The 16,965-nt window shown below is 42.0% G+C and overlaps 1 protein-coding gene across 1 annotated transcript in view; it reads left to right on the forward strand.

The window, feature by feature from the left end:
- Positions 1-12,884: 12,884 nt before the first annotated feature.
- The window catches only part of LOC115398786 (transmembrane protein 132C), a 309,021-nt gene continuing 304,940 nt past the window's right edge, over positions 12,885-16,965 (forward strand). The window contains exon 1 of the mRNA XM_030105736.1: positions 12,885-12,966. Within this exon, the coding sequence (XP_029961596.1) occupies positions 12,885-12,966 (82 nt within the window). The remainder of the gene's footprint in view (positions 12,967-16,965) is intronic.

The following is a 16,965-nucleotide window of genomic DNA, read 5'->3' on the forward strand; positions in this document are numbered from 1 at the left end:
AAAAATATTTATTTTCCACCATAAATATGTTGCAAATATTCAATGATGTGTAGAATGTGCCCTGACATATTCATTGCAAGTACCGCTAACAGCGCTAAATTGTCACTTGAAAGTTGCAGTGCCGGTCCGGCACCAGAATTTTTTTGGGGAGAATTTGAGATGATGTGACGTAATGCGCGCTCCCGCTGGCCTGATTTCCTTAGGTTTTGTTTTGTCTGCCATTACTCTGCCAGATCAATCTTCCAGAAAGTAAGAAAAGACCGGCTTCTAGCACTGCCACAACTCCCTCACAGACTCCACACAGGCAAAAGAAACTTAAATTTTACTCGAGTGCTACTTAAAGAGTGAGGAAGGAGTTCTCCTCTTCCGTACACGTACATGGACGCAAGCCACAAGCATGAGTGTTTCACTAAACTGCAGTTACGCCCAAGGCCTGCAGGGGCCATTGTTTTGCATGAAACATGCAAACTCCTTAATGCCCCTTTAAAAAGTCCAGATGCAAATGGAAACTCTCACTAAGTTCCAACCAGGAAGCTTGAGCTGAACTAAGGACTTCTTTCAGTGAGAGAATTAAAAATGAAGGTCAAGATTCAACTCGATCCATGACTGCCAAAATAACGTCCGGCACATATTTTTAATGAAAATGGAAAAATTACCCCAGCAGAGTACAACTTACTCTTTCATCCAAAATGCTTCTGGCAGCGCGGCTGTGCAGGGAGTGTTTTCTGAGAAGATGTAGATTGTTGATAGTCATGGCTTCAGTATGGTAAAATCCCCTCCCTCAACTGTCACTATTTGTCTCTCAGTGATCAGTTTCTTCTTCATCTGTTTGAGTCTTTCTTTCCTTCTTTTTTTTTTATTTTTGGATATTTGTGTTTCATGTGTTTGCAGCTCTGTGTCTCTGTGCCCCCATTTCAGCTGGAGCGTGACTCAGCATGTCACTCAGATTTATTGATTCCTTTATGAAACACACACGAGCATGCACGCGCACACACACTAGGCAATATCTTCTTGTGCTAGTTAGAGGCCTATATTCTCTGCTGCTGCTATTACACTAATAAAATTTAAAGCACTCTATGATTTCAAGTCATACACCAACGACAGATTTTGTTGTTAAACATTTCTTTAAAGTCTATAGATTTTTTTTTAAGGAGTTTTCAATTCAAATCAAAAAGTAAAAAGTAATTAGCAACCATAAAAACTACCAATGCGTGTTTTTAATCAAATCACTAAGAGTTTACCTTCCATGTATTTGTTTTTCACAGAAAGGTTATTTTATTAGGGATTAAAAGGGGGAAAAAAAAACCTTTGGGAAAAGTCATCCTCCCATGACATATGGATCTGGAGCTTCAGTACCGCCAGTGGCGATGCGGGTAGTGTTGAGATTAAAACCTGAATAATTAATGAGAGAAATTCTTGAAAAGCACCTGTGACACCTTGAATTGTTTTAGGAGCCATTTTCAAGTCAAAATGATAATTTTTCTTGTGCTTTGCATGTCTATTTTCACAGCAGTGACACCCCAAGCCACTGGAAATGCAAATGAAAATGCCATGACTCGGTTGGGAGTGGGAAAATGCAACTTTTTGGGAATGCCATATAATGCCATTTGGGAAGCCGGCTGTAGTAAATGGCTCTCCTGTACATGCATGAGTAGACGGACAATAATAATGGAGATCTTCAGAAACTATTTACTCCCAGTCCATATTCTCCTGGACATGGTAGTTTTAGAGTTGAGAGTCTCCTGGAAGAACAATCCAACTTGGTTTTCTGTTCATGCAAATACTCCTGAGCTTGTCGTTGTTCTCTGTCCTATGTGGTTTCATCACATAAAACAAAAGCACCCACTAGTGGCTCAAAATTAAGTAGCGTTTTTACAGTTTCCTTGCAAATAGACATCGCTATCAAGACGTTGGCTTGTAAATGTAAAACCTTTCTGAAACAAAAATGATGCGTTTTCACTTGAACTGTTGCCGTGTGAGACCAAAGTGTCTATCAGACCACCACCTGCAACGTTTTCACAAGACCAACACTGCATCTTGAGAGCCACTTCCTGCTTCTGCCCGTCGCTGTTCTTGGCTTCTTTCATGTTCTCTTCATCACAGAACTTGACTCTTGTTTCTCTTACAGTATATAGATTTAGAGCGGTATCCCGTGGTGCATTTAATGTCAAATGCTTTTTCAAATGCATCGAACGCATAGAAGCATCAAGACGATGACGTTCACAGGATGTGAAGGTTACATATCTGTTTTTGTGAAGCGTAGAGCCTGAATAAGTCTTCAGTCTCCATATGTCAGTGTGCAGTCAGATCGATAATCTCACAGTTGTGTTTCTAAACCATCTTGGGATTTGACATTTAGATGACAAAACCTTATCTGGTAATAGACCGTCTTGAAACTCTCCTCAACTACAACTGTTAGGTGTCTAAAATTTAACTGGGTCTCACTTTAAAGCAATAGTTCACTCTAGAAAATAAAAAGTACAGATTTTGTTTATGGTGTCTTAGGCTGAATCCCATTTCACCCCTTAGCCCTTCCCCTTGGCCCTACCCCTCGTTTTGCGCGTTCACGTGGAGGGGTAGGAGTGTCCCAATTGTCATTATGACGGAGGGGTAGGGCCAAGAAAGAGGGCCAGTCACCCCTCCAAAAGGAGATTCTCGAGAGGCACACTCCAAACGGAGGGGTATCGGCCGATGGCGAGGGGCGCTTGTTCTTTCAGCCTAGATCATGCCTGGAGGGCGGGGTTAATTCACTTCCGCATTGACTGGAGTGATCGTTTCCACACCCGCGCATTCCAGGCGCATTCCAAACACAACCGATAGACGATTATTTTCAATAAACTGGTTTCTTCAACACGGCCCGCTTGGAATGCGCGGGTGGGAAACGAGCGCCCCCGCCAATGCGGAAGTGAACTAACCCCACCCGCCAGGCGAACAAAACAAGCGCCCCTCGCCACCGGCGCCACTGGATGACAGATTTCTCAGAAAGCCTTCCAAGATCGGCAAGATGGCGGCGTCCGCAACGAAAGACGTTCATAAATGTCAGTATTTTGTCAATTAATAAAGTTTTAAAATGTAAGAAAAACATTCTTCTTCGGCAGATAATTGTCGCATCTGCCTACGTCATCGGCAGTGGCGACTACTGATGACGTACGCGATTGTCGGAGGGGTGTCCCAATTCGGAGGGGTTGACTTTCTCCCCTACCCCTTAGCACTCCGTTTCATAGGCGGAGGGCTAAGGGGAAGGGCTAAGGGGTGAAATGGGATTCAGCCTTAGTGTGATGTTACTGTGCCTGATTGCAGTGACGCCACAGGAAACAGAGGCAGCAGAGAGACATGTGCATCAAGACACTGAATGCTAAGGACCACCAAGCTTTAATAGAAAAATCCCAACAACTCCTCACAGTATCACATTTTTCACACTTTGGCTGTGCATGAGCTATCACACATGATCAAGACACGCTTACCGATAGACACACATATACACACACACTCAGCTCTGTAAGCCTGAGCTCCTCTCCAGTCTTAATTGGATTCTAATGTATTCAGTTTGCTCCAATGAGCAAATAGATGTCTCTGCTTTTCTGATGGGAGGAAAGAGAGCAAGCAGGGGGGGGGGAAGAGAGATGGGAGCTGCTGAGGGAAGCTGGAGGTAAATAGGGAGGTTTGTCAACGACGGTCATCTTCCTGCAGAGTGGAGTGCATCGCGGCAAAAAGCACAACATTTCTACCAGAGACGTTTGACCTGAGACTGAGCAGAACTGTCTGTATCCGTCTTCTCCTGTCATCATCTCCCCCGGCAGCTGAATGTGATATGAGAGAGGAGGCTGAGCCGAAACAAACAAACCTCTGTCTTCTGTGTGTTTTTGACTTGAATTATGCCTCATGACCCCAATAGTAATAGTAATATGATAGAATGTGCTATTACACTAATTTGTCGTAGCCGCCTTTCAGAAAAGTTGTTTTCCGGTTTCCACAGAGACGGAGTCAGAGCATTTTTGAAAAGTTCCCTCTTGGGAAGACTTTTCAAAATGTTATATTTTCAGTGGCTCCAAGCTTTGTTGTCGTGTCTCCAGCGTGTCTCCAGTCTGTGGTCAATCAGAAATCAATGAAACTCAGCTGCAATGAGTCAATTTAATTGATTTTTTTTTTTTTTTTTGGGGGGGGGGATGCATTTCCATTTTCATACTTATAACAAAACAACAAAACATGGGTTACAGCTTGTGTTTGTGCTTCACTTCAGCATGCCACTGCATTTAATGAATGCCTGCATTTTTCTGATATAATGAAAATTTGCTGCCTCAAGGCTTCCTCTAATAGTGACAAGTGGAATAATGTTCAAGGGGAAATGAACTATATTAGTTTGAGATTGAGTTTAACACACTTTTGTCTGCAGTGAAAGAATTGGTCAGATTTCAAAATCGCTTTTTTTTTTTCCCCAGAGCAGGGTTATGTCTTCAAATATGAGCAAATATGAAGAATACACGACTTAAGATGCCTGTACAAGTTTAGTCGGATTGTTTTTTTTTTTTTTTTTGGTTTTTTTTTTTTTTGACTGAATATCAGGAATCATCTGCATTTATTTTCTTACAAAGTACTACTTCCTATCCCCAAGCAGGCAGCCGGGTCTCATCGGTATCCAGACACTGTATTTGTACAAATATTACTTTTTACCTCATGCTTGCCGAACTAATGCCTTGCTTCAGGCTGCATACCCCAAGAGAAAAAGCTCAGAAGGAACAAAAAATGAAAAAAAGCCTATACATCTTTCAAGCTGTAGACATGGGGAATAGAGTGGCTGAGGAAGGAAAAAAGTCATCCACTGGAATTGGAATAATATTTTAAAGTGAACTGATTTGTTTCCGCTCTGTAACTCGGACGGATGGCAGTTGGCTAAATGTTATTGAAATGCTGGGGTTGGGAGGGAAGAAGAAAAGGTGGCTGGTGTAGAAGAGCGAGCTGCATGAATGTAGGAAAGAGGATGAAGACCAGGTCAAGTTGTCATGCTGGAACCAGAACAGAGAGGGGAGCAGGAGTTTGTGTCGAGCTGAGGTCTGCAACCTTTTGTATTGTGTGAGCTAATCTTACATTTTATGGAATTTCTGGAGCGCTCCTCATGTTTAGTAACATTTATTCAAATAGCCGGTTACCTAAAGATCAAGTGAATACGCTTATTTTCAGAAAAAAAGGGTGTTCATACAAAATGTTTATTCTGTATATTAACTTTAAATGTCTTTGAAACTTTTTTAGTACATAAAAAAATACCCCCCTCCAAAAAAAAAAAACAAAAACAAAAAAAAAAGTACAAAACTTGTGCACTATGTATTCTTAAATATTCTAAACATTTTCAATATTGAAGAAATGGAGAAATGGAACAATACCGCATACAAAACTGGCTGGAATGAAAAAAGAATAAAATCTTTGTGTGCATTTTAATACAAAAATTACCATTCATGTATAAAAATGCTGCATAAAGAAAATGAAATCAAATTCATCACTCTTGTATATATAATTTTTTTTTGTAGCTCAGTGCAAATGTTTGATTTACAGCTTGTTGACAAACTGTTTCTCACAGGAGGGGATCGGACATCTGTCACTTTGACTGGACATTAATTTTACTGAATGATGAATCAGATTCATTCCTGCAGTTTGTCGGGGTTCAGTTGGTGGCAGCAGAGACGAGGATCAGAAGATCATTAACCCAACAGTGGAACTGGAGACGATATCGATGTCTCCAGTAGAGGAAGGGGCCGAGAACTGAACCTTGGGGGACACCATGGAGGAAGAGATGAGGAGGATTAGACCTGATGAAGGAGATGAACTGTGGTCTTTTAGCGAGCGATGGGATATGAACCAGTTTAGGGTGGAGCCAGCGAGGCTGAATATGGTCTCAGGTCAGTTTTGATGGATGGAGTAGTGTCAAAGGCAGCACTGAGGATGAGGATGTTTCCAGTGACGGAGGAGACGTGGATGCTGTTGTGGATTTCTTTGTTAGGAGGCTATAGAACGCTCCAGAACGTTGGACAGGAAGGATATGCTGAAGATTCATCTCAAATTGTTAAGAAAAAAAATCAGAGGATTATTTTTGGATGGACTATATGCTGCTACGACCTAATATGACCGAACCTACAGCTGTTATCAGCAGTGCATCTCGACCACCTACGGTGTGTTGTTAGATTTGAGATGCCATGTGTCACGTTTAACCCCATCCCAACCCAAACCCTGAAATATGTAGAAATGTAGAACACTGGCCCCCAAATTTCATTCTGATGTTGGTGGCAGAGTTTTTCCATCTCTTTCTTGCTGATTATTGGCTTCCTCATCAATCACCACCTCTACTTGAACGCCTTGTAAAGCAGGTCGTTCTCCTTGTTGTGCATCTTGGACATGTGTCTCCTTAGCTCTAGACCTGTGGTGTGTGGAGCTGCAGCAAGTTTGTCCTGGACCTCAGAGAGGCTATCACTGTGTCCAAAGCTGTGTGCATAATTTTGGTGTACAATGGAGTCTGCAAAAATATTTTGGATTGTCTCATTTTCTCAGTATTACAGCTGAGGAGGGTGAGTGAATTTCCTATAATTGTTGTCCAGGTGCTTTCTCCTGCCTGACAGTCTTAATCGCTCTGCCATTGCTTTTGAATTTCATCAATGGAATAAATTGAGTTGATGTCAGGGATTTTGTAAGCATGAGAAATAAGTCCTATTAGTTAAATTACTCAGTTATTCCTCTTTTGTATAGTTTAAAAAGCTGCTCCAGGCCCCTCCACTGCTGCGATTTAAACACTAAATCCTGGTTATACTCGTAGTAGGGGGGAATCTGGATTCCTCCATCACTGTCTTACCATGCTAAATAGCTTTTGAAAACATTTACTCTTAAGCTATTTCACAGAGAAAAATGTAAGTATTCCATATTCCATCATAAGTGATGATAGAAAGAAAAAGAAACTCTATTTTAACGGCAAGAAACCTGCAGAACCAGACTCAGAAGTGGAGATTCTCTATTCTGATTGGTGGATAGAAGGAGACACAAGGGCAGAATGTAAAAGCGTCCTTGAGCAATGGAGGACTGGCACCTTGCATGGCAACCTCAGCCTTTATTGCCACGGTTGGGAATTGAATTTGGAAGCATCTGTAGGGATACAGCAACCAATGCGACATTAATATTTCCCAGAAACAGGAAATGTTCCTTACTTGTAGACATCTTCCTTGTTGTGCACTATAGCTGTATTTACAAGTAGCTGACATGAAATGGTTCAGGTGGACCACTGGACCAATGGGCATTGCTTCATTATTGGACATATGAGTTTTTGAACAGGACCTGTATCCAGTTGTAGACATTCACACAGGTAGGAAATAGAGGTATTAATGATGGACGCCTCTGATGGACTCCGCATTGAGGAGAATGTACCTGAGGAACAAGACTTGATCACTAAAACCACCATTATGGAACAATGCAGTAATTTCACCTTGTCAACAAAATGCTCCCCTTCTTTAAATTCTTCTTTGGAGTGAAAAAAAAAAAAGATTTCACCAACTTCATCAAAAATGGCTTTAATGCATCAAAAGATATTCCGAGATGCTCCACAGGAGATTCACTGGCTAGTTCTGTTCTGTTCAGGGGCATTCTCCTATTATTCTAGGAGCTGCTTTGTTCAGTGATCTGCTTGATAAGGATTTTCTTGAATTGATTTTAGTGGCTCAGGCTTCACTGTCAAAACCTTTGCTAAAATCTGACATTGATAGACAATGTGCAGGATGCTTGGTCCTCAGAGTCGGTGCTTGTTTTTTTTTTTTTTAAGGTTCAGAGAGATATTTGTGAGAGATTTTCCCTTGAGTAAATGTTATTGTGCACTAAAATGATCAAAATGATAATCTTAAATGGATACAGATAATTTTTTTTATACATGCTGTTTTGTGTGTCCGTGCATGCATGTTTATGCATGAATGAATGTGTATGTGCCTGTCTGTCCTATGATTTTATCTCTTTCGATCACCTCACCCCAACCGGAATAGCAGACAGCCACCGCCTCTGAGCCTGGTTCTGCAGGTTTCTGCCTTTTAAAAAGGAGTTTTTCCTTTCCGCAGTTGCTCGTGCTTGCTCATGTCGAACTGTTGGGTTTTCTCTGTGAAAGTGCCTACAAATGACTGTGACGTATCTGGCACTGTGTGAATAAAATTGAATTGAAATTAGAAAGCATATGTGAATGCACATACTTGTATGTTTTAAAAAAAAATCAAATTTTCACAAGATAACTACTTATGTTTGCTAAATGCATACTAGAATCGTTGGGAATAACCTGGCTGTGGAGTGTAATTCTATTATTTCAGTAAATATGATTTGAACAACGGAGGGAAACATAAGCTTTAGACAGACTCTTTCTCACTATCTTCCTTTCCTTTAGCTGATCGGTGCCTCCCTCAGACACAAAGGGACTGTTTATTTTCATAGAGAACTTCTGAACAAAGAGGAGAAGTGAGGTCGTCCATACCTTGTTTAGCTCATGTCCCAACATATCCAAATGCTTCAGATGGCAGACTTATATCTTCTCCTGATTTAAGAAAAAATATCTTAGGAAATGAAGACAGTTTGAACCTTTCCAGTGTTTCCAGTCAGAATTAAGTTATCACTTGATCCAGTCTGAACATGGTCATGTAGTTCTTGTTGTACCCTCCTCTGTCAGTGTCATCGGGAAATATTTCTATTTTTGCAGTGAGAGGGAGTGTTGTAATTTTTACAAATGAGATGAAATCATCTTTGTCATCTGAGTGAGTATGAGTACATTTCCTAACTTTCTCCAAGACTGCTGCCATGTTGAGTGACTTCTGGGAGTTGCCAAAACCTCCCACTTTCCCCGTGAGAAGCTCCCAGATTGACAGTGTTCAGATGCCAACTTCCAACTTGGGAAGAAGGACGTTTCTCACCTTGAGTTAGCCGTGAAGACAACTTGTTCTATGTAACAGCAAGGTACATTTTGAAAGAGGGACATTGAACATAGACCTGCCATATTGTCTACATATGAAATGAAAGCTACCAAACCAAAAAAAGTCACGTGAAGTATTTAAAATCCAAGCAAAGGTGTCAACTCCCACCCTCTGAGGGAGGAACTCGCATGATTAACTCTAAACTCACACTGACTTAAGTCCTATATTTAGTTTGAATTCTTTGCCAAAATATAGCATTTTCAAAAGTTGATGTGAATCAAAAGACATTTGGAGACAAGTGAAAACGAGAGACTCGTGAGCAACCGTCCATCTGTCAGTCTTCGACCCCGCTTTCTCCAAACCGAGGGTACTGAAGCCAGTAAAAGCTGCAACAGCAGGATCACCCAGTACCTGTTACCATCACAGGGAACTGTCAGGAACATTATGAGGAGAAGAAAATCAAAGCTTGTCTCACGTTGATTTAACATACAATATGTATATATATATATATATATATATATATATATATATATATATATATATACATAAGACTAATAACGCTAATAACACCTTTATCATTCATGTATTGTTTAAATCATTGAATACAAGGATCCTAATGTAAGAAGCCTGCTCTTAATAGTTTCTATCTACAGGTTCACTCTTTGCGTTTGACTTTAGGAGATCACCTTCACATTTTCTTAGAACAAATTCAGATTTTATTAGCCAGAAATTCAGCATGGTTTCTACCACTTTATCCAACTTAGTCACCTAATAATCACACATAGTCGCATTTTCAATCACGGCAAAGTTTACAGTCACAAATTAAGCTCAGAAACATCTTTCTGGGGTGTGTTGGCAGCCAGGGAAAACCCAACAGTGTGAATAGGAAGGACATGCAAAACCCTACACAGCAGGACCCGAAGCCCAGCATGGATATACTTACTGTTCGGGTGAGAGTCCCAGAATTATTGATTTTATTATCTTTTTTTTTTTTTTTTTTTTTTTTACAAGAAATGCATGCTAATTTAAAACTCGATCTGCAGAGCTGACCCTACCCAGTGTGGTGCCCTGAGGCATGATTTTATATGGCACCCCCTCCATCTGCAATTTACATAGCTTGCAGAAGAAATTGAGCAGCATTGTTTAGTTTGTAAGATAAATTACCACCAAATTTACATGCTTAGCAAAATACAAATGCATAACAAACCTCAAATACAAAATAAATACCCTGTAAAATAAGTGAGTAAATATTAGAAATAAATCATGAAAACAATAATTGATATGATTTTAAATAAGAGTTTACACATCAACTCTAAACATATGCTACATTTACACCATGAAATAACTATACACATAATTATTTATACTCATGCAAGTAAATACCTATACTTTATACTTATCTGTAGTCGTGTTTATATTCGAACCAATGTAAGCTTTTCCATTTTAGGATTGAGGGTAATAACTTGTTTTAATCAAAGGTGATTTTTTTTTTCCTTTTAGCATTTTCACTATATTGCCTCATCTGGTACAAGAACAGATACAAATCCACCATCACCTCTGTGTGTGGCCCAACATTTTTTTTCCGTACATTACTGTTAAAACATGAAGCTGTAAAGCTTTGTATTTGGTGAAATTCAGAACATTTCATTCTTTATCAGCGGCTTACAGACACTTGCACCCCAACTACTTCATGACAAGTTCCTCCCTGTGTGGCAGCAACATGGATCTCACGTAGGATTTCCATACTGAAGTGTTTAATGACACTCTATATTTCATTTTCCTCGAAAAATTTCCCTCATTTTTTACTTCAAAGTGGAAAAAAAACTCAGCACTTGAACTTCAGGAGGTCTCTCGCCCTCCCTCTTCTGTAATCCAGCCGCTAGGGGGTGCTATCGCTCCTTCTACAGGGGCCTTTGGAGCGGGACGGAGCGCAGACAGACAGACAGCCGGGCTCACGTATCTCCGTCTCCGGAAATCCTCCCATCCCTCCGCCGGCTGATTTGCAATTCAATAAGTCACAATGTCATCTCTTTAGCTTTTACACATTTAGCTGACAAAGGGAACCAGGCACGCTGCCTTATGAAATATCGTCTCGGACTCAAAGAAGACCTTAATGTTCTCTCTCTTCTGACTTGTTCAAGTCGGCCCCCTTCCCTACACCCCCCCTCTCCTCCTCCTCCTCCTCCTCCTCCTCCTCCTCCTCCTCCTCCTCCCCTCCCCTCCCGTACAGTCTCAATACAAAGTGAGTTTTCATTCTGGGTGTGCGCGGTGGATCACATCGTGCTCCTTTTCTGTGCAAAGCTGATAATGTAGCCAGTGTGTGCGCACGTATCCGCGCGCTCGTGCGTCGTCGGGTGTCTGGATTACAGAGGGAACAGGTGTAACGTGTGTTTTGGTATGAATAATGCAGAGAGAGGTTGGATATCGCGTGAGCGCGCCCGGACGCGCAACTGACACCGACGCGCGTAAAATACGCCAAAACGCGCGTCTTGTGTTCAAAGATAGGTACTTATTTAAAAGTTTCAAAGTCTCTCCTTGGCGTCAAAATGCAAGTTCAAATCATTTCTTTCTCTTATTTGTTTAATGAATACATTTATACATTATCATACAGTTATTTATTCCTTTCTGAACGCTCTACAGTTGTTCTCAGTGCCTTTAAAAACATTGGAATAGTGCTGTGAACATATTTCTTGTTTCAATTCTGGAAGGTGAGTGTGTGAGACCTGGGTCCGAATCCCTCTCACTCTCTTTAAAACCATGGAAGTCTCCAGTACAAGTTACAGACTTTCTGTATCAATCCTGTGAAAGTCATCATCCGAAAGACACTTTTTATTCAAGAAAAATGATCCAGAAATATAGCTGATTATTTTTCATTGGGGAAAATCCTTCAGTTGTGTACTTTAAATGTTAATTAAAAAATATTCTAAGCTAAAGCTGACAAAATGTCAAGGGTTACAAGTAATTTACAGGGAAAACGCGTAGAAATAAAGAGCTAAATATTCCATTGGCTGCTAAAGTGTCACTCACGTGCTTGCTCCCGCCTCATCCCGCACCCTCCTCAGCCCCGCAGCCTCCTCTGGGCCCTCCCTCTCCTCCCTCTCCTCCCCCTCCTCTGCCGGCTGGTGGAAGTGTCAGCCCTCCTCTCTCCCGTCCTCTCCTCCTCTCTCCTCCCTCCATCACGAGCGGACGAGTGTACACCGACTCTCAAGTTGAGCCCGGACGCGCGCGCGCGCACGCTCCCAGATAACAGCAGGAGGAGGAGGAGGATGACAGTCGGAGGATAGACAGAGACAGGGAGGGAGGAAAAGGAGGAGAGCGGACCGAGCTGCTGCCGGGCGAAGCGGAATTAGGATTTTTTTTCTTAATTTCCTAAACGAGCTTTTCGTGACAGTTTTTCTTCACTCTCCTTTTGAATAAATCGCCTCTGAAGTGGACTTTCTCTTCTTCCCATTTGGTTGGAGTTCTTGTTGTGGTCTCGTCCAACTTTGGAGGAGAGCAAACTGCGGCTGAGGGCAGAGACGCGGAGGTGTCCCCCGCGTCAAACCGTCCCGTCTGGATAAATAGCGCACACCGGTGGATAAAAGCGCACCACTCGGGAAAACGGGGACACTCGTCGGCTGTGGCTTCAGTGTGACACGCCACTGAGTTTTTCTCTTTAATTTTGGAGGATTAAAATAAAGAAAGCAACGCGCACCGGACTTTTCCATCTGGGGGATCTCATCTTTTCACAGTGACTCCTGGAGGATTTATAGTTCTCTCTGTCTATAGGTCAAGCGCCGCGGGAGCGCAATTTGGTCAAAATGAGATTATTGATGGCACCGATGTGATAGTGATCCATCTGTGGAAAAAGACAAAACTAAGGAAGGAAAGCGAGATTTTGAAAAACAGAAAACAACAAAAACAAACAAAGATCGTCCTCTGCGTGTCGTTTTGCGAACAGTCCCGGAGATTTTACATCGAGAGGAGGGGATGGAGACGGTGTGGAGAGGGAGAGGCGCGCCGCCGGGATGTCGCCTCTGGAAGACGCTGCTCGTTCTTTCCCTGTGGAAAGGTAAGAGACGCGAAGGCGGGCAAAAACTTGTTGCCAACCTAAGAAACGGATTGTTCTCTTCTCTTGTCCCTGCTTTAATTCTCAAACAGACTGAGGAAAAATAACTGGAGCGAAATCTGTCAACTTTTATTGCGCTTCGAGATTGTTCTTGAGAGAATAGGAGCTTGAGCGCAATTTGGCACGTTATGCGCGCTTTGAAGGATGATGACAGTCTTGGGGAAAACTGAGATTGGTATTCTTGAATTGCGCACGAGTTTCCCCGAAATTTCCAACTAACAACGCACTTAGAAGTGTCTGCTGTGCCAAGAAGTGACGCTTTACTTTTCTACCTGCATTTTATATATATCAAAGTGTGGGAACAGGTCTGGACATTAATAATGAATAATGATCGGATGTCCAATAGTAACACTGACACCTATTGTATACGCGTATGTGTGCAGAATAATAAGTAACTGAATGAACCGACGCGTCCGAACTCGTGCCATCTGTGACAGCGGCTCGCTCCTGGACCATGTTGGGGCATCGGACCAGGGGACGCGACGACAGGCGGTTTCCCTCACAAATCTTTACTTGTAATAATTTGGAAAATATCCTGCCTGTGCTTACTTTGATTTAAGGTCGGTGCAGCCTGGATGTAAGGATTTTTGGACTAATATGTGAGATCCTTGAAATCATCCGAGTTTTCCATATTTTTAAAAGCTGCGTAATGATCTCCGCCGCATGAAATTCAAACATATCCTCTTTACCCCAAATATACAACATTTAGAAACTCTTGAAGGTTAAATCTCTTAACGGAAATACAAAAAAGCCCATTTGTTTACAGAAGCTTTCGGAACGTGCTCTTGGACTTTTAAATGAGTTTTCGAAAGTAAATTTAAACAATACCAATTCAGAGCGCGTTTGGGTGCGCAGGAACTTCGAGCACATTACAGGACTGCATGGTGTGGTTTCAGATCGGTTGGCACCTCACAGCCCACCTACTCTAAATATGTGGGATGAACAATAATAATAATAATGACAAAAAAAAAAAAAAAAAACGGCACAAGAAAAACAGAGTTTTGGGCTTGGAGTGCTCAGAGCGCGTCCGCGCTCCTCCACAGAAACACCACAGTCCTTAGGCATTACATTGCTGTGTGTGTGTTTAATCAGCCCGGGAATCGCTCACGGCCCACTGAGCAGTTCAGAGCGGGCGCGTCGTGCGCTCCGGAGCGCGGTGGTCGTTCTTTCCCGGCGCGCCGCGCAAACAGCTGCGCCCCTGCAGGAAAAAAAAAAAAAAGAGAGAAAAAAAGCAAAACAAAAACGTCTGAATAACCAATTGCTGAAATCACCCAAACAGCCCCCATCATCCTCACCCTTCTCTTCTTCTCGGTTCCCTCCTGCCCCAGCTCTGGCTTCGCGCCTTTTGATGGCGCGTTTGACTGCTGTTCAGCTGCTCCCTCGTGAGCGAGGTGGTCTCTCACCTGTCTTGTTCACTGACAGACGCTCTTTAGATCTGACACACGCGCACAGGTTCACTTTAACTTGGCTGGGGTTAAAGGATCTTTCTTTGGCACCTCTGTGGTGCAGTGTTGAACTAACTGGTTAAAACACACGTTCCTCTCCGTAATCTCAATTACTAACACACCTGCACTTCTGCTTTCAAGAATTTCAGCATCGACTGAGCCTACATGCCTGTTTGGTATATGTGTGCAGCTCTCCATTAGTCACACAGTCCATGTGTTTTTTCGTATTTGAGTGGCTGCTGTCTGTCACACGGCAGCTGCCATCTGCAATACTTCAGACGTCTCCTCTCCCACCTCCATATTTAACTACACCCACAGAAAACAACACCTTTCACAACATATTCTGCTCAGACGCCTTTTAATTGGATGCACTACATTTCCCAGTAGCTCTCGTCACAACAGTTATTTATTGGACTTTTTAGTATCTCCCACCTGCTTGTCACCCTTTTCAGAGCATGAGTGGGTTTCTTTTCTTTTTTTGTTTTTTACTCCATTTCAGTATAATTACATCATTCCCGTTACTCCAGGTCGTCCAAGGGATGTCATTGTAGGTTTCTTCAAAAGTCTGGCATCACAGGGCCTCCTGCTCGGAGGCAGGGGAAGGCGGTGCCGTTTGGCCCTTGAAGGTTTGGCAGCAGGCTGAGCAGTCACTAGGTGGTCACCATCGGGGCTCTGTAGTCTCAGCAGGGGCCGTGTGGCGAGCCGCGGGAGACTTCCCCGCAATCAAACGTCTGCGGTTCATCTTTTCTTTGACTCCTCTGTTTGGAGATTATGCAGCTCAGATGTGTTTTGATTGACACTTGTCTGCACTGCAAGCGAGCCGGGCTTTAAGTTTCTCCTCACCTTCTGCGGCGTTCCGGTGGAAACACAGGAAAACAAATCAGAGGCGCTCAGAAAAAGAAGGCAGGGCTGTCTCTCTCTTCTTTCACGACTTTGAGCATAATTTTCCGACTCTTTCCGTTCAGCCACAGATTAATATTTCAGCTTTATTGCGAGTGCAATGCATCAAGGAAATGCACAGAAGAAACAAGGTGAAACAAGTCAAAGACAGAGTTTTGTTCACAAGAGTACACTTTGTAATTCAAGCCAATGAAGCTTTATTGGCTGTTTCAAAAAAGAATCCATGAATGACAGTTTTTACCCCATTTTTCATCATAAAGTCTGAGATGTGTGAGCGACACTCGTTGAATAGAGATTTATATAGACTGCACTTCTTTTTTTTTTAAGCGTTTTCGACTGAAAGAAGGAAACAAATTCATTCTTACATTAGAGAAATCATCTTTCACTCATTTATATATCTCCGTGAATATATTTAACACAAACTCTGTACAGTTGTGTGGATAATGGCATGGAGGTCTGCCCTCCCTCCTTAGGGATGTTTTCCAGATTCTGTAAATCACCAAGTGACACTGGACTAGCTCTTTGTGGCATTGCTCTGCACAGAATAAATAGGACAGAAGTTAAAATTGTGCACATGCACCACAATACTGTGAAATATTTGCAAAGCCTTACAAATTACTGGTTTTACAAATGATTTCAATCACATTTACACTGCTAAAACTGAACTAATGTATTTCTGTGCATATTTTAGTGTCTCAAATTGCAGATGCGTGCATTCTGGTGAAATAAGCATAATTTCTGGGATGTAATTTGTTTCTTTCAACATGAAATCAGCAGCCGATGGTATATCTGATGATAGAAATCTTCACACCGAGGCCCTCTGTTAGTGGGGAAGTCATTTTATTTCTGTGTCCCTCTCAAAATCTATCGCAAAATATTGCAAAGCATCCACGCATCATTTTTCACAGTATTCTTCTTCTTTACACTGAGAGCAAGACCCAATCACAGAGGATAATCATCCTTACACACTGTCACAGCTCCAGATTTACATCCGCCTCTCCCTTTCAGCGCTTCTTTCTCTATTTCCCTTCACTTACTTGCATCCTGCTAAAACATGAATCAGCAGAACTTGAACTGGCTTTGAAAGAACAATCAAGGGCGGAAACTTTACTTCACTTTTGGCAGCGTCTGAATGGAGACTTGAACGCTGCTGCATAAACTGTAGTTGTATCAGGTGTGTACGGAGCAAACAGCAGTTATTTCTCTCCACTTCAGCTGTGTCATGTTAGAATTACATTTAGAAAGGAGTATTTAAAAAAAAAGGAGAGGTTTGATCATGTCAGAGACCAGGTGTCTTTATCAGGAATGCAGATTTTTAACCAAATAACCTGAAAACTGATTGAAAATTCAGGAGAGCTTGTTGATTATGTCCAACTCATGGATCTTTTGGGGTGAGTTTTCTCCAGGTCCTCCTTTTTTTCTCCAGAACGAAATTATTTACAGCAAAAACGTAAGTATTTTTTATTGTTTTGCATTACATTTTGATGAAGGAAACAAACGGTTTCAACTTCAACCTAATACTTTCCTGAAACGTTTTCTTGTGTGCAGATCATTGTGGGATTTCTTTAGTCTGTAAACTCATATCTGTTACCCTTTA

The sequence above is a fragment of the Salarias fasciatus genome, chromosome 12 (genome assembly GCF_902148845.1).
Source record: "Salarias fasciatus chromosome 12, fSalaFa1.1, whole genome shotgun sequence".
NCBI lineage: Eukaryota > Metazoa > Chordata > Actinopteri > Blenniiformes > Blenniidae > Salarias > Salarias fasciatus.